Source organism: Merops nubicus, unplaced genomic scaffold (genome assembly GCF_000691845.1).
Source record: "Merops nubicus isolate BGI_N331 unplaced genomic scaffold, ASM69184v1 scaffold9904, whole genome shotgun sequence".
NCBI lineage: Eukaryota > Metazoa > Chordata > Aves > Coraciiformes > Meropidae > Merops > Merops nubicus.
The window spans coordinates 21,716-47,851 of NW_008603586.1; the positions used below are offsets into that span (position 1 = coordinate 21,716).

Genomic DNA, 26,136 nt, shown 5'->3' on the forward strand with positions numbered 1-26,136 from the left:
AAACTGGTTTGAAGAGTATCAGAAGAGTAGCCATCATCTGAAGTAAGATACTTGTAAGTTATCTTCCTTAGCATGAAATACTGGTTTATAATTTACTATTTTTAATTTGGTGAAGGTTTTCATGTGTCAGAGAAACATTTTGATGCATGACAGAAAAAGTTCAGAAGATAGGTTTTGTTACAAGTCTCATCTATCCAAAGCAGTATTTAGTGTGGGAACTGGTCATTACTGGTTTATACACTAACTACTCTTGGACAAACTGCATGACGTGTCTTACATTTGTAAAACCACTTAGGTTATACCTTTCCACAGCAGTGGCTTATGAACAGGATGTGTTCCCAAGGTACCTCGGATAATTTCAAAACTTCAGAACTGAAATTAAAGCATAGTTACTCTAACATGCTTTTATTGTTTTCAGGAATGTTCAGAAGAATCACAGCTGCAGCTACCAGACTTTTTACAGGAGATGGATCTGATGGTAGTTTCTATACCCTTGAAAGTTTGAGTGAGCTTGTTCAGTCCATGATTCCCACACATCCTTCTCTAGTTCTTCTCTGGTGTCAGATCCTGCTTCTTGTCAATTATACCAACTACAATTGGTGGTCAGAAGTGCATCAAACCCCAAAGTAAGATTTGGTTTTGATCCCTGGTAGTGTGTCTCATAGTTATATTTGCTAAAATTGTATTTTTTTAAATCTAGTTTTTCTGTTAAGCCTGTCAGCCTATTGAGTAGTACTATTTGGCTTCTGACATAGTTCTACATTTACTTCACATGTATAAATATTGTCTATTCTAATATCAGTGTCTTGTAAACTAAGGAAATGTGTTCTGCATGCAGTTGTACCTCAAAAGAACTGCCAGGTAATCTCTACTTTTAAGGCAAGAAAACATCTTGGTTCTTAAACTACTTGCAATTAAAATTATTGAAATACTGACAAAATATTCACTATTTTGTGTTTCTATAGAGACTTTGTACTTTCATAAACAAAACAATGTTATTTGCTAGAAGGTGAAATATAATCTGATCAGTGTAACTATAACTGCAACTATGGTTGCAGTTCTAGTCTCTGTTCTCAGTGGGGCTACTGAATTTCTAAATGCTACCAAAACATAGTATCAGCACTATGTTGTTGCATTAGCATCAAGCATCACAGTAGCCTCACTTAACATTACTTGTCCAAAATCCAGACATTTGGTCTAAGATGGGTGTTGTCTTTGTCTGAAGTTGGTTCATCCAACCTGTCAGACTCTGGAATGATTCACCCCCTGGGGGTTAGGAAGATACCTCCTTTGTGGGTATCCCTCTGTGCTAAGTGTAGAGTGAAATTAACAGCTCATCTGAGACATTTCTCATGCCTGTGAACGTTAGAGAAGAGTAATCTTGCTTTACAACATGAGTGGATCGGTCCTTGCTCAAATGTGAGATTCTTGCCTCAGTTCAACCTCATGATGTGAAAAAACATCCTTGTGACATTACAATGGCTAGAAAGTAAAGAGCTGATGTAAAGTGTCTAAAGCAATATGTTTGAAGTTTGTGGGACAATAAATATTACATTAAAGATGTTAGTAGGATACTCCAAGCAATTTGATTCTTAATGTTTCAGTAGGCCTATTAATAAAATGGTAACAAAATATAATGTGCTTCTTGCAGGAGACACAGTCTTTCTACTACTAAATTGCTTAGCCCTCAGATTTCTGGAGACAGTGATGAATCAGATTCAGAATCTAAACGTGGCATGTGCAATCGAGAGATAGTAAGAAGAGGAGCTCTCATTCTTTTTTGTGACTATGTTGTAAGTTTGGAATTGTGAATTCTAGAACCATAGTTTTGAGTTAGGTTATCATGCTGACTTTTTATTACACATGTGCTTTAGAATCTGTCTCGTTCACAAGTGAAAAATTAAGACTTGTGAAACTAGTCATTTGTTCTCAGGTGATGCTTCTGTAAGCTTAGAGGAAAAAAAAAAAAAAAGAGGTCCTATTTTGAATGGAGAATTCCCTTGGTTGCGAAGGGTACTTGGTAGCTTAACAGAATTATGTGCTCTGTATAATATCCCTTACTTGTAAGGTGCTGGGAGCACACTAGTGTTAGACTTCCCAACATCAAGCAGCAGTGCACAGTGCCTGGGAGACGACAAACTTCTGTCTCTACACCTTAAGAGGAGAGGCTTTACGTTAATATTTAACTACACTTTTGGCTGTCTAATCAGAGTGGTTTCTGTGGCTTTGGCCTCTTGCTGCCTTGATACTTGTACTTTTGACTTTAAAGTTCCCAGTGAGCTATCTTCCCATAATATCTAGTGTTGCACTTTGGTTTGCATTGCAGAGCAGTTTTGAGGCAAGCAAACGACATTGCTTTCAGATTGAACTAAACCAGAAATTATGTTTAAGAAGCACCTCAAGTACTAATGGATGTTCACTCACCAGTCAGTTCAGAGATAGTCACATTCCAAACCTCTGTACTGGGGAGTGTCAGCCTCTCAGGATCCACCTTGTTAGCTCTACAGATGTTTACGTGTTGCGTTGCACTGCTTGTTGATGTATAGGTGGCCTCCGAGTGTTTAAAATGAATTATTGACAGATCTGTCTGGATTGTCTTTCAAGAAATTCTTCATATTATCTTTAAGGCCCATAGTAAGAAATCTTTAAAAAGAAACCTAAAGAAAATTTTACAAGACTGTGTTTGCATGTTTATCTCAAACAACACTTTATTAAAAGCAGTATTTTGGAATCCACCTTCTCAATTGACTTTCTAACCTGGATTTTAGAGAACAAACAAAGGATTTACAAATTCTTTATAAATCTTATTCTACAGCAAGATCAAAAGCATTTGGAAAATTTGTCATGTAAAATGATGATGATAATAAAGTGTTTTATATTTTATGACTTACTTTAAAATAACTACCAGAATTATATATGAAAAACTTAATGTTGTCAGGTCAAGTTTTTAGTAATTAAATGCTTAACATGAGTATTACTGGAATCAAATTGTATTTATTTTTTTTTCCTCCTTTAGTGTCAAAACTTACATGATTCAGAACACTTGACCTGGCTTATTGTGAATCATGTTCAAGATTTGATTAATCTGTCTCATGAACCTCCAGTACAAGACTTTATTAGTGCTGTTCACAGGAATTCAGCAGCCAGTGGTCTTTTCATCCAGGCCATTCAATCACGGTGTGAGAACCTTGCAGCTGTAAGTTTAACTTCACTTTTTTGTTTTAAAGACTAAAGTCACTTATTTCAGCATAAGTGTAACTGATAAGTATTCAAATTCTGACATTTCTGGGTCATTTATCAAGTCAAATTTTATTTTTAATATCACTGCTTTAAAAATTCCAACACCGAACCTTATATATTAGCAACTTCAGTGTCAGATGTGTTCCAATCCATCAAATCTATGAATTCAAGTAGAGTTGGTTGAGCTGCTTTTCTTCCTTCATGGGTATTTACCTGTGGATAACAAATATCTGCAGGGTAGAATTAAAGCTGTAGCTTCTGTCTCTGATTTCAGTACCTTGGTAACATAACAGACCTGCTGACTACACAGGCAGGAATAGGAACTAGTCCATCCTCAAAGAACCTAACAACATGAAAATTATTTGCAGGCTGACGCCTTCCTCACTGATCTGCCCTACAAGTTGTAGCCTCTTGGTGAGGGGAATACTGCTTCAGAAATGTAGTGTATGATTTCTGATTGCTTTAATTTTCCAATTAAAAGCAGTGGATGATGTATTATAGGGATATGGGGTTGTATGCCATCCCTCTGAATCTTTGAAACTCACTAGGTGGGAAATGCCCTTTGCTGGGCTTCATCTAGAGCTAGTGGTGGGAGATGTTACTGCAGTAGTTACTGCAGATGCTGCTGAGTAGCCTGGTAAAAATCTAGTGCAACTGCAATAGTGCTTTAGGCATGCGAGTAAAACACCTTAAAGTTGTGTGAGTTGGATCTGAGCTTTAGTGTCTGAGAAACAGTAGAATGAACTGAAATAAATGTGTTTGAATGGAAGATGTAATCATTTTGTGAAATGATTGGTGATATGAGAAGTCAAAATTAAACAGATGATATTTACAATCTGCACTAAAACCAGACTGGTTCCACAAGTTAAACTAGTTTGTGTATCTCCATTTAGATTATTTGTGCTGAACTGATGCTCTTACTTAATATTTTTTTAAAAAAAAATTTTATCCTCCCTTTAATCCTGAGTAGCCATCACTGTATGATTAAACATGTGCTCTAAAAATCCGTAATACTTATCTGTATTTCTGTACTGTCTCTTGGTCTTGACTGTGCTCATCTTCCTACATTCTCCTAGCTAGCTGTCAAGCTTCATGTCTAGCTTCCTACAAATCCACTTATGTCTTGGGCCTTTTTCCCCTAAAAGTTTTGCTCCCTTCTTTTGCTTACTCTTTTACAGTTAAACACCAAACATCAACTGTGTGCTCATATTAATTCACCCAGTAACTCAAACCTATTCATATACAGACGGTCATATTGATCAGCTGGTTGTGTACTATATTTTTTTTTTTTCTAAATGCCTTGCCCTTTAGCTTTAGGATCTTTGTATTCCAAGTAATGGTGCTTTTCTTTCCTCCTGATTTTTCTGTTCTGTTTTGGTTGCTTCAACATCTAGCCTACAACTCTGAAGAAGACTTTGCAGTGCTTAGAGGGAATACACCTCAGCCAGTCTGGGGCTGTCCTGACGCTGTATGTTGATAAGCTGCTGTGCACGCCCTTCCGTGTGCTTGCGCGCACAGTCGACACCCTGGCTTGCCGTCGGGTGGAAATGCTTTTGGCTGCAACTTTACAGGTAAAGATAACTATATTCAGTTGTAAATCAGATTGGGTAGTGCTAGCATTATGGTCAAGCATAATGATTTTAAGCGCATCAAAATATGATGGTGTTTGTGATTTCATTGGAAAGGAAATTGTATTTAATATGTAGATAGGAGCGTTTACATTTCACTACTTCTGCCTGTATTTGTATTCTCAAAATAACTGAGTATCTTATTTCTGTCCTGTAAAATGCTTCTGATTCTTTCCTGTAGAACAGCATTACTCAGTTACCAGTTGAAGAACTGGATAGAATTCAGGAATACCTTCAGAACAGTGGATTAGCGACAAGGTAAATAATAGCAATATGTGTTAAAAGGCCAAACTAAGTAATGTTGTAGTACTAATTTTGTGGCTTATTTTTTGTTCTGAATTTGGGTTTTTCATATAAGATAGTGGGTCCTTTTCAGAGGTGTAAACAGGAGTAAACCCTCTTATGAGATGCAGGGATAGTTGTGTTGGCTGAGTTGAGTTTGCAATATACTTGGGGAATTAAAGCAAGCTAAAGGTTTGAAGACATCAGATTCTCTCTTCTGCATCCCACTTGGTATTTAAATTTTGACAGACAGCAACCAGAAATTAGATGATAAAAACCTGCATTACTGGAAACAACTTTATTTCCCTTTATTTTCCTTTTGCAGAATTTTGTGAGTCTAGGCTGGGTAGGCTTCTTTTTTGTTTGGTGTTTGTTTCCAGACAACAGTGTTGAAAGTTACCTGTTCAGTCTCCTAGCTCTTTAAAAGTAAACACTGTTATTAAAAGGAGAAAATAAATTTTTGATAAGCTTTATTTAGTCTTGGAAGGAGCCTAATTTACTCTTTTTGCTTTCTTTGCTGTTTGAGGTTATCTGACTGAAATAAGAAAGTAGGGGAAAAGAATCTGAAGGCTGAGATTGCAGTAAATTAATAGTAATGTGCCTTCATAGGTAATATTACATTTGAGTTTTTATGAACTCCCAAATCTCCAATGGCTTTATATGAGTTCTTGATAGCAGTAATAGAACAAAAAACAACAAAAAGAAGAAAAATCCTATTGAACTGACATAAGTCCACAAACTGGTTTTCTTAATATGTAGGTTTTTTAAAGCTCTGTTTTAGTGGGTTTTGTTTGGTATGTTTGAACATATTTGTCTGCAATCAAATAATCTGTACACTAACTTTGATTCTTAGTCATTAAGATTTACTGTATAAAGAAAACTGGACAGCTTGCATTTTATGCTTAATCATAGAGAAATTTTAAATCCAAGTTAAATTTAGATCATTATTGTTGATGGTGCTGGGTTTGGCTGCTGAGAGCTGGTGATATTTGCAGTTTTGCATCATTTGACTGCATTTGTGCAACAAAGTCCCTAAGACCCTAAGCTTTTGTCTCCCAGGATTAGAACTGGCTCCCTGCATGTCTTTCTACTTGTAACTGATTTACAAAACTGAGTAAGTTAGCTCTCTGCTCATGTGTTTTTCTGTTTTCAGACACCAAAGACTTTACTCACTCTTGGATAGGTTTCGTCTTATGGTAGCACCAGACACAGCGAGTCCTTCACCTCTCATTACCTCACACCCACTAGATGGAGAAGACCAACCAGCTTTAGAGAACATAATTCTAGACAAAGTAAGATTGTTTAGAGTCAAAAGGGCTTTGGTTTTAAATAAATCTTTTGCTTGTTATGAAATATTTAAATAGAGCTTACTTTTAGTATGCAGTTCATGTTCTCAGAAATGTCAATGAATCTCAAATGTAGATCAGTGAATGATTTCATGTACTGGCTGACAGCTGAATTTAAGATGAATAGCATGTGCATAGATGTTTGCTGTGTTGCAGTGCTGTGGAAAAGTATCAGATTTGGTTTCTTTGCAGAACTTCAGTGGAAATATTTATGTAAGCTTCAGCAGTGATATGTATTTGTTTTCTTGGTGTCTTTACTGCAGGGATCAATTTTATTCCTTTGCTGAAAACTGATTGTCTTGTGGAAATTAAGCATTACTTCTCAGATTCCACTTCTCAGCTTCAAATAACTTTCAGAGAACAATCATGGCTACTTAACTGTCTTGTGTACTTAAATGCATTTATTTCAAAGCAGGCTGGGAGGCTAAGAGCAAGCATTTTGGGGCCTGTGCCTTCCCTTCTAGCTTGTCCCACGGTACAGATGACTTGTTTTCATTCCTTTTTTTTCTACAGTGATACACAGGAATAGGAAACCATATGTAACATGGCAAAAATTATTTAATTAGATAAGGGTTTGGACCCATTGACTTGAGAGAGATTGAGAGCTACTTAGACAGCAGGAGGAAGCCATTTATCCATAGCTTTCTGTATTCAAGTTAAGCAAAAAATTCTCAATATAAACTGTAAATCTTGCACAAAGGAATTAACTTTTGTATTCTTCCTCCACAACCCCTACATAGTTCACAGAATCACAGAATATCATAGAATATCTCAAGCTGGAAGGGACCCATATGGGTCATCAAGTCCAACTCCTTGCAGGACTACCTAAAACTAAACCACATGACCAAGAGCAATATCTAGATGCTCTTTCAACTCGGACAGGTTTAGTTGCACTCCAACTAATATCAGCAAATTCTGAATGTCCTGTTATGAAAAAGAAAACACAGAAAATAACTGAGCCTCTTTATATTCAGTAGTTAAATTAGTTATATTAACTAATTCCCATAGGCTCATCACTAATAATTTGAGTAAGCTTGCAGTTATGTGATAGTCTTCATTTATTTCAGCCAGGGTTAAAAGATTTTTTTTGCTGTTCTATTTGTATCTGAAGACTTTTCTTTGTTATAGTATTGGGGTTTCCTTACTATTACCCTTACATTTGTGTGACCACTGAGTGTTCCATTTTTTTCTGTCTAGATACTCTTCAGCTTTAGGATCCTAATACATACACCTGTGCTGTATGTCAAGCTTCTTTTTTTTTTTCCCCTTATTTCCTGTCCAGACTTAAGGGGAAATAAACTTGCCAGTGAACACCCATTCCTATAGACTGAGGTTGTCCATTCACCAGTTTTCTGTTTTCCCGTTTCCCTTGCTTTTTTCTTTTGACATTAATGTGGCCTAGTGATCTCTTAAATGGATCACAATCTGATGCCAATGGGCAATTTTTCCCATGAAGTGTATTATGTTCTGAGAGAGTAATTTCTCTTTTTTTGTTAAAGGACTGGTATGTGTCACTAGCGAGGTCACAGTGCTACGTCAGGTCTGACTCGGCACTGCTAGAAGGCGCAGAGCTGGTCAATAGGATACCTCAGCCTGACCTGAACTCGTTCATGACCAGCAAGGTAACTGCTTTGCCATATGGAACACAGTCATATGAAGAGGATGTAATTGTTTCTAATGTTCTTATTGGTAGTATTAATAGATTGGATTATTAAATGTAAACATTTCAAATTTGTATAATACTGGTAGTTCACTTCTTGAATTTAATTTAATTTTGGAAAATAAAATAGTAGATATGTTTAATTTCTGTGTCTAGCAATGCTGCTAATAGTAGCTTTCTGGTAGTGTAGGCTGGATGTATAGAGTGGAAGTGAAAGTTAATTTGTGTTGCAATCAGAAAAATCCAGTTATACCATTTTACCTAATCTTGGTTTGCTGTACAGTCTTAAAAGACCAGATGTTTCTGTAACCTTTCAAATATCTGTGCTGGCTGACTTGCAATATGCCACAAATAGGCCACAGATAGTAAATCTGGTGTCAAGTACAACTTGTATCTATTACTGTCTTCTAAAAGAACATATTTTCAAATTCCCTACATAATGTTTTTTGCTGGTATGCAGATATAATGGTGGGAAACGGCTTTTAAAAAGATTTTTGTTTGACTTGTTTGAAGACTTATTGCTTGAAGATTACTTGTATATATATAATCCTTAAGCTTTATTCACACATTGTTCTGCTAATTTGGGTAAGCATATTGATTTTTCTTTGCAGTACAGTAGTGTTTAGAATTTAAGTGTGGAACAAATATGGGCTTAATTATGATACACCACAATAGAGCAGAGGTGATAGTAACAACTTAATTAATACACTGTTAACTTAGCACCAAATTACTTTGCTAGAATAGTGCTGTCAGATACTTAACTTCTCTTTAAAAGCTGTCTCTTTACATTTTATTTACTGTTTAATTTCAGGAATTCAACCTAAGCCTGTTAGCACCCTGCTTAAGCCTTGGCGTGAATGAAATCTCAAGAGACCAGAAGAGTAGCTTCTTTGAAACAGCTCGGAGGGTAACTCTGGATCATGTGTCTACCACTGTACAAAACTTTCCTGCCAACCACCAGGTTTTTCAACCACTATTGCCAACTGAGCCATCAGCCTACTGGAAAAAACTAAGCGATATCTTTGGTAATAGAAATAATGGTCTTTAAAAGTTTATTTGTTCCTCTAGAAAGATACTTTTACTGATATCTTATGAATACATGAAATTACTTTATTTTTTAAAGATACCTGACATAGAAGTGCTTATGAAATCTGAAAAACACTTATTGAGGGGGGGAAATTCCAACTGCTAGATCTCATCGAGCCTTCTTTTATAGGAGATGAGATGATCTACCAGCCTATGATGACACTTTGTCGTGCACTGGCTCAGTATTTGTTGTTGCTCTCAAAACTACCAGCTGGCCTCCGTGTTCCTCCTGATAAAGAGGATGATATCCTGAAATTCATAGTTATGTCAGTAGAGGTAAGAAACTACAGCATAATTAAAGATGTTATGAAATGCTGGGGAAGGGAGCACCTTTGACTTAAACAGATCACCCCTGAGTAACATTTGATCTAGGCAGTCTTCATAAGTCTAGGAATTTTAGTGTTTTTTCATTTGACCCATGCTAGTAAATCAAATGGGCTTATGAGACAAGGGCAGCTTTTTACAAGGAGAGATTGAATGATGCAATGATCTTGGCATTTGGGAGGATGGCCCTGCACTGATTTTTTGGAACACTAAATAAACAGTATATAATGCTTATAACTTTCTTGTACTTAAAATAAATTCTGTTTTCTCAGGAAAAAAACAACCAATACAACTCGCTAATAAAACCTTACATATTGCTGAGGGGGAAAAAAAAAAAAAACCCTCACACCTTTGGCTGTAAGCTTTTTTCTTTAGGTTGTGAGAACTTGCTTTTAATAAATTGTTATTTTTGCACAGGCAGTATCATGGCATTTAATGCATGACCGGATTCCATTAAGTGTAGATCTTCAAGCTGCTCTGGATTGCTGCTGTTTGACATTACAGCAGCCTAGTCTCTGGAATTTGCTGGCTTCTGCAGCTAATGCCACATATGCTTGCTCCTTAATTAATTGCATTAGATTTATCATAGAAGCAGGTGAGTCCAATTTAAAAAGCTATGAGAAAATTTTCTTAATAAATTGTCAGTCATCACTGATGGAATGCTAGGTATCTGGAGTATTTCCTCTGAGTCCTTTTAAATTATTTTTTGACAAATTTATTTTTACTACTTTAATTTCTCATTTAAAAATGTGTGTTTAGTTTTGAAATTGGCAGATGCTTTGGAGATGTTAAGTATTAGACTACGTGTGGCTTTAGAGAGTAAAATAGAATATGAACTATGTAATGGCTGTATGTTTTAAATATTTTTGTCTAATTCAGTTGCTGTTGAACCTGGCAATCAACTTCTTAGTCCTGAAAGAAAGAAGAATGCCTCAAAAGGCTTCAGTGAGGGTGAAGCTGATTCAAATACACAAAGTGAGTAAACAGTGAATGCCACGTTTTCCTTAAACTTTCACTGAAGAAATGTTTGTAGGTACCCTTTCCATTACTTTATTTTTAACAGTGGGTGTTCATGTGAGACCTTATTTATATTTGAGAAATGTTTATTAAATACAGGCTGACAAATTTTAATAGATAGAGTTGTTTTTTCTTCAAAGTTAAACATTAATGCAGATTTTTTCTTTGGGGGATTCTGTTAGCCGTGCAGCACGCTGGAGACCGAACTTTTTAAAGTGTTGTGGGATTTAAAAATTTTGCGTGGGAGAGTTAGAATTGCTAATATTTCTTCTGAAGAATGGCAGGTTCATTATCTGCTCTTCCACAGTGTGGGAGCACTAACTTGAAGTGAAGGTCAAGTGTAGTCCCTGAGTGTGGACAGCATTATCTTCCATATCCAGCTGTGCTGCTACAGTAAGATACCACTTCCATCTACAGAATTAATCTGCTTGTCAGTTTTGGCATAGAACCCATTGTGAGACTTGTCTCGTAAAACAGATGAGTTGGGTCACTTTTTCACAAGTGCTCTATTCAGTGTGGCCTGTTCTTGCTGGAGTTGGGATATGAGCTACTCTGCTGACAGATCTCGGGTACTGGTAATCTCCAGCACAGACTGGGAATGCAGGCTGGTTCAGGGAAGGTGGTAGTAGTACTCTTCAACTAGCTGAAATACTGCAGAATATTTCTTTGTATTCATCCTTATTGTGGTTTTCTTTTTAGTTAACATATTCATTAAGCATTTTTTGGTTGGTTTTTTTTTTTTTTAAATCATGTGTATTTTGAATAGATTCATAAAACTGAATTTCTTTTTCTCCCAACAAAGAAACTAAACACGTTACTGCAGCTTGTGAAATGGTAGCTGAGATGGTGGAATGCTTACAGACTGTCTTGGCACTGGGGCACAAAAGAAACAGCAGTATCCCAGCATTTCTTACTCCTGTCCTCAAGAACATCATCATCAGTTTAGCAAGGCTGCCTCTGGTGAACAGCTACACAAGAGTGCCTCCCTTGGTATGTTCATTATGCTTTGTTTTCAGGACTTTAAAAGCTACTGACAAACTTCTTGAAAACCAGACATGGTGCTCCATTAAGTTTTATGTCATTGGGACTTCAACATTTACCTAGTTTTTATCAGCCAATTTTTCTTTTTAAATATTGAGTAGCAAAACACTAAAGATATCAGAAGTTCACTTTGGAATCAAATTTAGTTAGAAAGGAGTTTTTAGTCACTCCTTACATTCCTATGTGAAAGAATGTCCAGGTGGTAGTTCAAGAAAGGAAAAGCAAGCAGTGAGTTGAGTGCTTTGTTAGGATTAAGGTTTCTCCATGCTTAGTGGGTTTACTTACCATGGAAAGAGATATGACACCTGAATTGACAATTTCCTATTTTGTCATGCTAACCACCACAATGATACTGAGGTGTATGAGGTAGTGTCTGAATTAACTCAGGTGTTTGTGTGTGATAACATTCCATGGTATGCCATGTAGCTACTTTTAGATTGTATATTACTGCTCTTCCCTGGAAGATCTTGGATCTCTCAGACAAGGTACTTCAATCTTTTCTTTTTGGCCAGTGTAGTATGGATTTAAGAACACATTGTTACCTCCATGTATTGTTGGTACTGTGAAATAACTTTGTTTTGATGAACTTCAAAACAATTATCAGAGGCACTTCTGGATGCTTATTACGCAGAGCAAAATGGGGTTTCCCAATATGTGCAAGGCCTTTTTTTCTGGCTTTTCTTTGTTTCTCAGCACTGTTTTTTAGGGCATGTCAAAAGATATGGGGTTTTTTATTGAGACTTCCTTGCCTGCTCTTCATGGTTTTTCAGACATAAGTAGTATGTGAACTATTTTCCCTGAACTACCTTTCAGTATCACTTCTGCACAATCTAAGAGTTACTGGCACTTCCATTCTAAACTGAAATATGTGACAGGAACTTGCTTGGGTTTAAGCCAAACTTTGACAGTAGGACAGAATATTTAGTTCATAGTAAGAAATGTGAAAAAAAAAAAAAACAAAACACCCAAATTTAGAAATACACTGTAAGATGTGTATTAGCTGTGTTAGAGAAGAACTTCCAGAAAGATTAAATATCTGTTTGGAAACTTTATTTACTGATGTCTTTTTGCTCTTGAATGGTGTATATAATAGCTGTGATATTAATACTATTTCTGTTTTGGATAAACAAAGTGACTTTATTTCTTCAGGTCTGGAAGTTGGGCTGGTCGCCCAAGCCTGCAGGTGACTTTGGCACAGTTTTTCCTGAAATCCCAGTAGAATTTCTTCAAGAAAAAGAAATCTTCAAGGAGTTCATCTATCGCATTAATACTCTTGGTATGTGCAAAATTAATACAGCTGACTCTTATTGGATGTTTACTTGCTTTGTGAAGTTACTGAATAACTGAATCTAGTACCACGTCTTTAGTGTTGCTTCTTATGTGGAAGAGAAATAGTGTTTCAGAGCAAGTTAGTAATTGTGCTGGAATAATTTTTAACCTTTGTTCAGCGCAGAGGAAAAATTATAAATGGTAGAAATAAAGCCAAAAACTATTCCAACTTGGAGTGATTATTTCAATGTGTTCTTACAGAATGGCCACTTGTTTTCTGAAGCAGACACTTGGCAGTATGTTTGAGAATATTTTGCTTCCCCCCCTTTTTTTTTAATTCATGCATAGTATATGAACAGAATTTAGTGCCATACTCCAGTATTTTAAATGAGATTCTATCACTTTAAAGCTTCTAGATACGTCAAAGGTAATACATCAAACTTTCTGTATGCTTACAGAAGTTCTTTGGTTTGTGTGGGTTTTTTTTCTTCTCTGATCTATAGGTGAACTATTGGACTGATTTGTGGTGTAGCTCTGATTTCTATTTGATCACTATAATTCCTAAGATGACATTCTCATTTTTTATTCTTCGGATATCATTAGTATAAACTACAAGGTATTAATAGGGAATTCTCTCATCCTTTATTGGTAAAAATCTGTTTTGAAAAACTTTCTGAGAAGTGCTTGAATTTTAATGGCATACTTCTGGGCAGTTCAGTAATATTTGCATTTAGGGCATGAATCTTTCTTGGATCATTATGGGATTCTCCATGACTGACTTTCCCAGGAATGTTGGCCAACTTTCTGAAAGATTTTTTTGTTGTTGTTGTGAAAACCTGATAGGTCTCAATGCTTTGAAATATTTAAGTTTATATAACAAACAACCTGAACTGGACCATTTAAATCATGTGCAGAACCCTTCTGAAAAGTTCCTCACTTACTAAAATTGAACAGTTTACATTTAAGCTGTAATGATTACAAGAATATCAAGTTGAATAGGAAATGGTATGAAATTAAATCTGTGGAAATGATGTACCACATTTCATTACTGTTCCATATATACATTTGTTTTAAAACTTAAATGGCTATCTCTGAGTGTTTCCATAGGATGGATCAGCCGTACTCAGTTTGAGGAAACGTGGGCAACTTTGCTTGGTGTGCTTGTGACTCAGCCTATTGTAATGGATCAAGAAGAGAACCAACAAGAGGTAATGTACTTCACTGAATTTCTAAATTAAACTTCACTTTAAGAAAAATGTTTCTATTAATAGGAGCATGTAAAGCAGAATAGTGACTAAAACAATTTCTATTTTCTATTTCCTTGTCTTCATATCCCTGTGAGGTAGAAGCTTAAAGTTTTTGCATGTGTGTAAGTAGTATGGAAAAATCTTAGTGAAGCTGTTTCAACTTCATGCTGACAAGTCAGTCAACATGCACATAGTTCAAAGTTTGCTTGATAAGGTGTTTGGCTTCAGGCACAATAGGAACTCCAAAAACTTTGAGAGAGGCAATGTGTGAGAGAACTCTGCCTCTAGGAAATATACTAGTTAACTGTAACTGTTGCGTATTACTGCAATTATCTGTGCTATCTAATAATCAAACTTCAAGGGTAATTTCTTTGGTTAGATGTTTTTGTGAGATTCATGACTCAACATGAATTGACCTGGAGATACATTGAGCAGGGCCAGAGGGCCAGAAAGATGCTAGCAAACTGATTTTACTACGTTCTAGCTCTTTGACCTGAAAAGTTTGGGTTTTTTTCCTAGACTCATATAACATTCACTCACAAATTGTAAACAACCCTCATGGTAGGTGCAGAACCTAAAGCATTTTCAAGTATTTGGAGGACAGACACCTATGAATTGTTGGATCCCAGGTGGCAGACAAAGGGGTTTGTTTCTCTTGCCTCTTAGGTGTCAGACTCCAAGAAGGAGTAGGGCATCATCATCCCTCTTCCCAGGGTTAGCTTTTTCTTAGACTGACTTGGACACTTGTGCAGACTGAAGAATTTTTTAACTTATTTTTTATGTAATGGCCATGTTGTACCAGATTTGCGCAACCTAGCTATTAATTTGTCACGTAGAGAGTGTGTGTTTATAGAACAGAAATAATACTGCTCCTTTACTGTTCAAGGAAAACTAGTATGTTCAAAATTGCAAACATTTTAAACACTGGTACAGATTTCAGTGTGTTAATATTTTCTTAAATAAAAATACAAGGTTCTTTAAAAATTAACATCTGTTACCATTTTACATTTTCTAAAAAGATTTAGATTCTGTTGTGCTCTGATACTTTCAAGAAGGAATGAGAATCTGTACAATGAAAGAAAAAACTGAGAAATATCCTGCCACTTCAGAATCTGCAGACGTTTGTCCTGTTCTGATTTTGGTTTGTTGAAAAAAAAAAAAATAATTTTAGTCTAAGTACTGGTGATAAACAGTTCTAAGCAAACAAATTTGATGTATTGTAAAGATTCTTGCTACCATCAACACGGGATGAGTTACAACCCACAGTGCCAGAAATTTATTTTAAAAGATTTGTTGTTTTTTTCTGAAGGGAGAGAGTCAGGCTGCTACAGGGGTGGTGATTTACAGTGGCATAGTACTTGATGCAGTGTGTGTGGTTCTAGATATCTCTCTTTGGGGGAAAAATCACAGTGCATCAGCTATGAATAAACAGCTGAACTTCCAGACAGGAAGACGTCCAGATGTCAGGCTTGATAATGTAGTGGAAGGTCACAAACTGATATTTGGGACTTTCAGGATATTTTTGTCTTACAATTTGAATTACAGTAAGTTCATTTTACAGGAAGATACAGAGAGGACCCAAATTAATGTTCTTGCAGTACAAGCCATAACTTCCTTGGTGCTGAGTGCAATGACGATACCTGTTGCAGGCAATCCAGCAGTTAGCTGTTTGGAACAGCAGCCCCGCAACAAAGCTTTAAAAGCTCTGGACACAAGGTATGTTTTTACTTCTTCCACAATGCAGGGAACTTATACTTGTGATTAATACATAATTAATTTTTTTTAAATTGCTTAATTAAGCTGTGGCAAAAATGTATGTAGACTATACTTCCTAAGCAAGAGGGCATACAGGTAGATCTCTTTATGTAGAAGGTGCATGGACTTAACATCATTAAGCTGCTGAGTTAAAAGACAGCATTTGAAAATGACAATATGTTATTAAAATCTAGTAAATGGTGTGCAGAATGTATTTCTCAACATTTCTCAATTTTAGCATCTCTGATAATGAAACAAAGCACGGACACATAGCATTGTAGACTAAACTAGTCAAGCTTGCACAAAAAAGTTAATGGGAATATCTGCTTAAACTGATTTCTGTTGGGCTTTCAGGTTTGGGAGGAAGCTAAGTGTTATCAGGGGAATTGTTGAACAGGAAATCCAAGCAATGGTGTCTAAGAGAGATAATATTGCTACTCATCATTTATACCAAGCTTGGGACCCTGTTCCATCACTTTCTCCTGCTACTACAGGTGAGTGTCTGTGTGCAAGGGGAAGGGGAGCGTCAATTTCTTTTACATTTAAAAAGTAGAAAAGATACTCTTTAGAATTTATTTGAAGCCTTTATTTACAAGAAACAAAGTTATTTTCACATCTAGGTTGTTATGCATGTTTTAAAAACTTGTCTTTTTTTTTTATAGGTGCTCTTATCAGCCATGAAAAGCTCTTACTGCAGATCAATACTGAACGAGAAATAGGAGATATGGATTATAAACTGGGACAGGTATGTCAAAACATTAACTTCAAACTTTTATTACATGTTTTCCGGTTTGTGCAAATTCAGTTAGGAGTTGAGTGATGCAGGACAGATCATAACTGGGTAACTCCTCAACCAGCCGTCCCACTGCTCATGGAGTTTTTGCTTGTGTGTGTGAGGCCTACCCACGAGCCAGCTACTGACTTGTACTCTTCAGCCTTGTGTTACAGAGCCCTTGTAGTGTTGGCCTCCACTTTAACTACTGCATTTTAATCTGCATGCTTCCAGTAGTCCTTAGGAAATTAAAAATCACTAGACATAAAATAAGCAATGTTGGTTTAATTTTAAGTCCAGTATATGGAGACAAATTTCAGTGGATGATTTTAGTTGGAAAATTAGCACTACATACAGTGAATTAAAAAATAGTCCTTAACTAGTTATCTCCTTGAAAAATTAATCTTTACATAAAGTGACATATAAGTTTTAAATGTAATATGTTTTACTATTTGAATAGTATATACTAGTGGGGAAAAAAATTAAGTACTAAATTTGCATGACATTTATTTTGCTTGAGGAATTGAGAAGACTAAATGGTTACTTGTCTGTCTCTAGGCACCTGTATGTTCTCTTGAGATTGTAAATGGCTTGAACATTCAGTATTTGCAGGTTTACAGATGTTCTGCGTTATTTACAAAGCCTGTTAACTCTGTAACAATACTAGGCAGTAGACATCCTGCTCGAAAAATAAATGTGTGCATGTATTTCTGCTAAATGTGAGAGAGAATGCTATGTCAGTGTGTATTTTTATCTAAGAAAGAAGTCTTGAGGTATGTAAGGTAAGTGACTTTATAGGAAAAAGTAACAGCTACATTGAAACATAGGGAATGCTGTTTTTGGTTTGGTATCGTCAGATTTACCAACTGCCATCAGCAGGTATATTGTTCTGAAACTTTAATTGTGTAAATTAAGCTCAAAGAACAACTAAGATGTTGCCTTCTTCATGGATAATTGCTTATCTAGCATGAGTCGAAGGACTTGAAATCTTTGTGTAGTCTGGTTTCAGAAGAAACGTTATTTTGCAGTCACATGTTCAGTTATGGTCTGAGAGGAGTTAGGAATGTGTTTTATATTGGACTGCAGTCATTAAGTTCTTAGTTATTTCCTTGCTTGGTATGTATTATAAATATTGCTACTTTGCTTTAGATATTAAATCTGCTGTGTTGATTTTGGGATGATGCATGCACATTGTTAGTGTGTGCTTGCATGTGAGCTGGATGCTGCTTTACAGCAGCACAGCCTGTAGTGCTGTGTTGTTAAATATTATGCTGCTTTTCTGTTTTTGTGTGTGCATTGCAAGGTCTCTATACACTCCATATGGTTAGGAAATAATATCACTCCGTTGAGAGAAGAAGAGTGGGGTGAAGATGAAGAAGATGAGAATGACATACCTGCTCCTTCCTCACCACCAACATCTCCAATTAACACCAGGTGTCTTATTTTTTCCTTACCTCTCCTTTGACTTACCCATAAGCTGTTAACTCTTCATGCTAAATTCAGTAAGCTGGGTTTATAAATTGGATGCTGATAAATAACTGTCTGATTTCAAATGAAGCATTTTAGCAGTGCTTAAGAAATAGCCATTTTAACACTTGCTTATTGTGCCTTGCAGGAAACACCGGGCTGGTGTAGATATACATTCTTGTTCTCAGTTCTTGCTTGAACTGTATAGCCAGTGGATATTGCCATCAAACCCAAGCAGGAGGACACCAGTCATTTTGATTAGTGAAGTGGTGCGATCGGTAAGTTTAAACTGCTATTTAGAGTCATAACTGAGTACATGTTACCAAACAGTCAGAGCTAAGCAGCATTGGTAAAGCATCTTTTAATATATGGGAAACAATGATTTTTTTTTCTTGGCAGTGCTGCAGTGTGTACAGAAATTTAATTTGAGCAACTAACATTATACTGATTTGAACTATATAAGCGTTTGAATTGCATCTTCTACTACATACCAACACTTTAGTGATAGTTGGTATTTTACTTGACTGCTAAAAGTAGATTTCAGGATTTTCCTTATCCTATCTCTTTGTAAGAAAATGAAAACAGAACAACCATGTATTAGAGGATTAAATTGACTATTGAAGTATAGAAGCAAAACTAAAAAACACAGGTGTGGAATTTGCCTTAACCATTATTCAGTGTCATAAAAGATTTAAAATCGAAGTATCCTTGCAAGAGAGTATGTATTGTGTGTTTCAGAGTGGTTTAATAGAATTTAAACTCGTAAAGGTCTCTTTGCAAACATAATTAAGATGGAAAACCTCTATTAGGATACCCAGAAATACCCAGCCTAAACAGTCTCTGCAGTATTTTTCTTGTTCCTTTCTAGCCTCGATAGTTTTTCTAGCTTAAACACAGGCTGACATAACACAGTTTTTAACTGGCATCAGAGTCAAAAATCAAAAGCCTTTAAGATGATAACCTTGCTAAAGCCTGTCTTAAGTCATGAACCTCTTTCAAACTCCACAGCTAAGTAGTATGCACTGCAGTAGGCTTCCTCACCACCCCAACTCATGCTTTCAGCAGTTACCTCAGAGTATTACACCACAGCTCCTGTAATAACATGGGTTTGGGACAGAAAGTTACAGCTATTTACTTTAAAAAAAGCTCCTAGGATTAGCTGAGTGCTACTGACAGTAAAACCAGGCATTTAAAAGCAGAGTGAGAATTGGTTCTTTGGATTTATAGCTAGCTGTATTCTCAGGCCTATTGCATGTGTATTTAGCACTCCTGTCGTCTTGGAAGGATGCAACAGAAGGCATTCTTGTGTCAGAGCTTCCATCTTTGACCAATAAAATCCCCATAGGGCTGCTAAGGAGGAAGCTGTGAAGTATACTGTCAGTGCACCGAGCTGCCTGTGTTAGGTAGCTTTGAGTCAGAGCTCAGAGTCTCTGGTGGAAGTCTGGCTGAACCTGCTAAACTTCTTTTCACTTGAAGAGCAGGTTCACAGCTTGAGAAATGGAACCAACATACTGGCCCTCTGCTCCTCTGGCTCCCACAGGACTGGGGACTGCACAAGTCCTGTTTCTTTATTATACAGTAAAATACAGACTGATTCGACTCAAACCTTTCTTTCATACACAATACCCTGTTAATGGTGGATTTGGAAAAATGACCATTTGGAGGTAATCATTATCTCTAATGTGTTTGATTTTTTTATATATTCAATTTTAATTTGTGTACAGCTGCTGGCAGTATCAGACTTGTTTACAGAAAGGAATCAGTTTGAGATGATGTATACAACATTGACAGAACTGCGAAAGGTGCATCCATCAGAAGATGAGATTCTTGTGCAGTATTTGATACCAGCCACTTGTAAAGCTGCTGCTGTTCTTGGAATGGTAAGAATTACTCATGGAAGTTTATTGCAAGTTCATGAGTGCCTAGGTTAACTCATCCTTAGCTTCTGCTGCAGACTCTGATGTACTTCATAAGAGTGACTTTTCTCTTAAGAAAATCTCTTGGCTGATATCCGTGCCTGTAAGAGTTAATAGGATATTTATTCTGGACTTTCAGAGGTTGTGAACATCTTCAGTTGCCCGGTATTCAAACAGAAAGGTTGTTTGGCTTGGGGTGTTCTTGATATTTGAGCTTAATTTAAATGTGATTTTTGATTTACTTTACTCAGTTGCATGTTACCTTTGCCATGGGCTCATGTGTTGCATTTCAGGCCAGAAATCAGGACTGCAGACCAGTTATTGCTAGATTTGTGTTAGAGGTGAATGGCTGCAACCTCATGAGTGGCTGGGACAGTGCATGTGATGAATATGTAGCTTGATTGTCAGTTATCCTTTTTCTTTCCCTCACTCTTCCCTCCTCTGCTTTGTTCTTCATTTATTTAGGCTACTTAGAACTTAGGCTATCATTTCCCATTCAGTGAACTAATAACACCTTACAAGCAAACAGCTGAGTATAACGGGTTAGTGGGAGAGGGGGAAAAAAAGGTTGATTTCAACAAGAGTTGCTTGTACTGTGCTCAGTTATGTAGAAAATGCACTTTTACAGCATGTGCCCTCTAGTTGCTGTTTATCTGGCCTGTATTTTACAAGGTAAAACAAATAATTTTTACTAAATGTTTAAAATAGATTGTAAGAGACTTTTCAGGTCTTACAATTTAGAATAGATCTTGTGTATTTCAATAAGAAACTGTACTTCAGTAACAGGGAGTAAAATATTGGATATAAGCTTGATTTTTGAAGACTGAACACAGAATCATAGAATCATTCAGGCTGGAAAAGACCCTTAAGATCTTTGAGTCCAACCATTTACTTAACACTGCCAAATCCACCACTAAAACATGTCTCTAAGCATGATGTCCACTGATCTTTTTAAATGCCTTCAGGGATGGCGAGTCCACCACTTCCCTGGACAGTCTGGTCCAATGCTTGGTGGCCCTTTTGGTGAAGAAATTTCTCTTAATATCCAATCTAAACCTCCCCTGGGGCAACTTGAGGCCATTTCCTTTTCTCCTGTTCCTTTTTACTTGGGAGAAGAGGTGGACCCCCACCTTTCTACAACCTCCTTTCAGGTAGCTGTACAGGATGATAAGGTCTCCCCTGAGCCTCTTTTTCTCCAGGCTAACAAACCCCACTTCCTTCAGCTAGATTTGTTGTCTAGACTCCTTACCAGCTTCGTTGGTTGTCCTTGGATGCACACCAGCTCCTCCGTGTCTGGTGCAGCCACACTGTTAGAGTACAGAGGTACAATCAGTTCTATGCTCCTGCTGGCCACATGATTGCTGGTACAAGCCAGGATGCCATTGGCCTTCTTGGCCTCCTGGACACACTGCTGGCTAATGTTAATGTGTCTGTCAACCAACAGCCCCAGGTCCTTTTCCATTAGGCAGCTTTCCAGCCACTCTTCCCCAAGCCCATCGCATTGCATGGGGTTGTTGTGACCCAAGTGCAGGACCCTGCACTTGGCCTTGTTGAGCCTTACCCCACTGACCTTGGCCCAGTGATCTAGCTACTCTAGATCCTTCTGTAGAGCCTTTCTATGCTCAAGCAGATCAACACTTCTACCCAACTTCGTGCCTTCTGTGAATTTACTGAGAAGTTCCCTCAATCCCCTCATCCAGGTCATGGGAGTAGTGGGGACAAAGATGTGTAGGTCTGAGTGCCGTTGGTCTCAGAGAACAAATAAAGGGAGTGCTGTACTGTCAGTTCAGTGGATAGTGTTCTTTTAGATGCACACTCCAGGCATCTGCAAGTCAGATTCAGATGCATTCTTTGGTTAGCTGGAAGGCCAGAAGATGCCAACTATTGAATTGGTTTGATTCTTAATAGCACAAATTATCTCCTGAACTAATGCTGATCTTGGCTTTTTTGGCTTTACATCATGAGAACTTTTTACAGGTAAAAAGCTAGCATCACTTTCCTAGTCAGTCTGCAAAGACGACTATCTTTTATTGATTTTAATATTCTTGTGACATTTGATTCAAAATAGTTTTCATGCTTCATGCCATTATTCTGTGCTCTTTAATTTGTTCCAAGTATCTCCAAATGACAGGAGTCACCAGTATTGAACCATTGTTAGTTTCTAATGAATACTCTTGTTGGATGTACTAGGATAAAGCTGTGGCTGAACCAGTAAGTCGACTGCTGGAATCAACCCTCAGAAGTACCCATATGCCAAGTCGGATTGGAGCCCTGCATGGAATTCTTTACATCCTTGAATGTGACTTGCTTGATGAGACAGCAAAGCAACTGATTCCAATTATCAGTGATTATCTGCTCTCCAATTTGAGAGGAGTAGCACAGTAAGACTCTTCCCCCCAGCCCCAGACTGTTGCATGCTTATGTGTGAGCAAAAAGGCTATTTATGATTTGCTGTTGTCAGTACGTTTTAGAAATGAGCAGGCTGTTTTATCAAGCAGGTTCTGTCATTTTCATTGAAAATATGAGCTGATTTTAGGTTTGATTTACAGAAGCAAAAAGGATATTTGAGGGTGAGAAGACTGTTGGGTAGCTCAGACTTTTGTCTCCTTAGTAAATTGTGTTCCCTAAATCTTGGTTTTCTAGCAAAAGGTATACTCTGAATGAGACTTGAGGGATCAGTAAGAAAGTTTTGTTTTTCCTAAACAAGTCAGGCAATGGTAGCTTAAAACTATATTGCTGAATAATTTCATGCGTTGCACTGGGTTTTCTTGATAACCAGTACTCTCTCATGGCATCTTGGTGATATGTTGTGTGATTTTAGAAACTGCGTAATTTTAATGTGGAAAAAATACTAGTGTGTCTAAGGATTGTTTGTATTGTTTCTGTTTGACCTAGACAACTTCCATGTAATTGACCACGAGTGTTTTTGCTTATTTACAGTTGTGTGAATATCCATAACCAACAGCACATCTTGGTAATGTGTGCAGCTGCTTTCTATTTGATCGAGAATTACCCACTTGATGTAGGGCCTGATTTCTCTGCAGGAATTATACAGGTATTTTGTGATACCTCCAGTCACAGGTCATATAGCCTGGGATCACCACATATCTATCTTTAACACACCTTGATTACTGTGGTGTAGGTATGCTTTTGGGCTTAGTTTCATCATGTTTTTTTAACACCTGATGCAGTTCCATACTAGCTGTAGTGGTATGATGCTAGAATAGGACCTAAACACACCTCAAAACCAAGTAGCTGGCTTTTTTCTTTATTTCAGATGTGTGGAGTCATGGTGTCTGGAAGCGATGAATCGACACCATCCACTATTTATCATTGTGTCCTGAGAGGATTAGAACGACTCCTCCTTTCGGAGCAGCTTTCTCGGCTGGATAGTGAATCACTTGTGAAACTGAGCGTTGACAGGGTGAATGTGCAAAGTCCCCACAGAGCAATGGCAGCACTTGGGCTAATGCTCACTTGCATGTACACAGGTATTCACTTTTTTCATACCTTTGATGTGCTGAGGCACTAGTTTACTAGCAGTGCCATTTTCTTCATTTTTTGTTACCGAGAATAAGAAGGCCTTATTTCAGCATTCACAGCAAGCTTCTAACAAACTGTTTTGGTTTAGGAAAGGAAAAAATCAGTCCAGGTCGTACCACAGATGCCAATCCTGCTGCTCCCGACAGCGAATCGGTGATCGTGGCTATGGAACGAGTCTCTGTCCTTTTTGATAGGTGAGGGGATAACGTCTATCATGGGGCACTGGGAGGGAAATGATTCTGTTTGGCATTTTATGGTCACTTCTCTATTTGATGGGTCTAGTAGTTAATTAATGAGGCCTCTCTGCTTACCAGTGCTTAAAATTGATACTTTTAATATACACAGTAACAATGATGGAATTGCTGAAGGCAGCACAAATGTACAGGAATGTAAATGGGAAACAGACATGTCCTAACTGATACTGTGTTGCACAAATACATAATACTTTATAAATGTATTTCCAGCTCCCTTCAGGTCAAACTCTTAAGTGCTTTTTGGGATGTCTTCTGCATAATCAAGGATATAAATCCAGTTTACAGGAAATATTCTTTCAAACCACCCTAGGAGTCTAAAACCTTTTTTCCCCTTCCCCCACCCTAGTGTTGCACTTTCAAAGACTGTTAAGTAATTGCAGTGGAAGGGTACAGTAAAACTTCTGTTTTCATATGGAACTCATTTAATGGAAGTATTTCAAACTCCCTGTTTTGATCTGATAATCTCAAGCTGTCTTAAGTGAGCATAGCATGTTAGATTTTTACATAGTAGTTTGTGGGATAATGGTTTACATTTTTTAAAGTGTTCAGTGGTTTCTTCATAAAGCTGGATGAGAGTTTCATTTCTGCATTCAGTGGGAACAGGACTAGAGCAGTGCTTGAGTGCTTTTGAAAATGTCACTTCTAAGACTTAGCAAAACAAATGCAAATACTACAAGCATAAAGTAACTTCTGCAGGGAATAATCATCCAGTGCTAACTTGATCTTGATACATCAACACATGCAACCTTTATTAGGAAGACTTTCAAATCACTGTTAAGTAAAATTCTCTTTAGGTTGTAGACAGGAGAAAAGATACTCCAACTTAATTTTCCTGTTTGAAGTACTGATCATCCTGGTCTTGAGCAAAAAGAGTGCAAAGGCGTTATGAATGGAAATGAACGTTCTGCTTATAAGTGGTCTTTTCTCTGATAACTAGGAGTAGCGATCTGTCCTTTTTTGTTCTTGTTTTATCAGCATTCCTATGATTTAATCTTGTCTCTGATGCAATTCCAGAACATCAAAAAGTGTTAACTATAAAAAAAAGGCAACCACACCACAACTCCTTATAGCTTTGATAAGACCTCTTTGAGTAGACTGTTAGAGTAAGATTACACGAAGACTTGGGATTCCTTGGTGTTGAAGGCTTCTTTGCCTGTCTAGAGATAAAAGTAACATGTTCTTTCTATTGGAAATTGAATTGGAAAAGAATGAAATATGTACTGGAATTCAGTCTTAAAATGTGTGTGTGTTTTTTTTGTTTTCAGGATCAGGAAGGGATTTCCTTTTGAAGCTAGAGTAGTGGCTCGGATCCTTCCACAGTTCCTTGATGATTTTTTCCCTCCACAAGATGTGATGAATAAAGTTATTGGAGAATTTTTATCTAATCAGCAGCCTTACCCACAATTCATGGCAACAGTAGTTTATAAGGTAGTGTGTTGGGTTTTTCTTAAATGTTTCTGAAGATTTCTAAATAATTGACAACTCAGTCAGCGGGGTAAATGCCAGTTTTGTTAGTTCTAACAAACCAGTTGCAGTGACTGAGCTGTACTGCTGTGAGCTTTTGACTTTAAGGCAACATGGACAGCGAGAGTCACCATGTCACCTGGAAGACAAAGCTCACAGCAGTACAGTTCAGTCACTGGTAGTGGGCAAATAAAGAGGAAATTAATAGTCATGATCCTTGTGTTCACATTCTCCAGATCTTAAGGAGCCAGTCCTGGTCATCTGGCCTTGTGAACTTTACAGTCATACCCCTGTGATCTCAGGCTGCTGAGTATTTTGCTTTTTAGCACCTACTTCTGGACTTGTGCATCACTTGAGGGTGCCTGTGTGCACCCCAGTTGATCTATAAAAACAGACCATAGACAAGTCTTGCATTTGTGTGTTTACTTCAGTTTGGCACAGATGTCATGAGTCCAGTTGGATTCTGGGTGACACTCCTGCACAACCTGTCTAAATGTTGTGTTCATTAGTTCTTTAGACTTGGAGCTGTCTCCAGGGATCCGTTTTGTGAACCTCAGAGCTTTGTAGCTGGAGAGAACCTTTACAATAGGAACTAAACTTTCCCATATTCACCTATGTCTTTATTCCTGTGTGAAATATATTTGCAGGTATTCCAGACACTACATAGCACTGGACAGTCCTCAATGGTCCGTGACTGGGTGATGCTGTCTCTCTCTAACTTCACACAAAGAACCCCTGTGGCAATGGCAATGTGGAGTCTGTCCTGTTTTTTTGTCAGTGCTTCCACCAGTCAATGGATTTCAGCAATGTATCCTTGAAAGAGTG

At 37.3% G+C, this 26,136-nt stretch overlaps 1 protein-coding gene across 1 annotated transcript in view; it reads left to right on the top strand.

The window, feature by feature from the left end:
- HTT (huntingtin) overlaps window positions 1-26,136 on the top strand; it is a gene marked incomplete at its 5' end in the record, with an annotated part of 48,947 nt that overhangs the window by 21,435 nt on the left and 1,376 nt on the right. Inside the window, 26 exons of the mRNA XM_008938717.1 lie at window positions 419-626; window positions 1,652-1,793; window positions 3,017-3,196; window positions 4,635-4,811; window positions 5,050-5,126; window positions 6,304-6,442; window positions 7,996-8,118; window positions 8,968-9,181; window positions 9,373-9,518; window positions 9,984-10,161; window positions 10,446-10,541; window positions 11,386-11,573; window positions 12,774-12,900; window positions 14,001-14,101; window positions 15,702-15,856; window positions 16,250-16,389; window positions 16,558-16,640; window positions 17,971-18,101; window positions 18,283-18,412; window positions 19,859-20,014; window positions 22,241-22,431; window positions 22,991-23,105; window positions 23,328-23,541; window positions 23,682-23,787; window positions 25,113-25,275; window positions 25,959-26,119. Of these exons, the coding sequence (XP_008936965.1) occupies window positions 419-626; window positions 1,652-1,793; window positions 3,017-3,196; window positions 4,635-4,811; window positions 5,050-5,126; window positions 6,304-6,442; window positions 7,996-8,118; window positions 8,968-9,181; window positions 9,373-9,518; window positions 9,984-10,161; window positions 10,446-10,541; window positions 11,386-11,573; window positions 12,774-12,900; window positions 14,001-14,101; window positions 15,702-15,856; window positions 16,250-16,389; window positions 16,558-16,640; window positions 17,971-18,101; window positions 18,283-18,412; window positions 19,859-20,014; window positions 22,241-22,431; window positions 22,991-23,105; window positions 23,328-23,541; window positions 23,682-23,787; window positions 25,113-25,275; window positions 25,959-26,119 (3,841 nt within the window). The remainder of the gene's footprint in view (window positions 1-418; window positions 627-1,651; window positions 1,794-3,016; window positions 3,197-4,634; window positions 4,812-5,049; window positions 5,127-6,303; window positions 6,443-7,995; window positions 8,119-8,967; window positions 9,182-9,372; window positions 9,519-9,983; window positions 10,162-10,445; window positions 10,542-11,385; window positions 11,574-12,773; window positions 12,901-14,000; window positions 14,102-15,701; window positions 15,857-16,249; window positions 16,390-16,557; window positions 16,641-17,970; window positions 18,102-18,282; window positions 18,413-19,858; window positions 20,015-22,240; window positions 22,432-22,990; window positions 23,106-23,327; window positions 23,542-23,681; window positions 23,788-25,112; window positions 25,276-25,958; window positions 26,120-26,136) is intronic.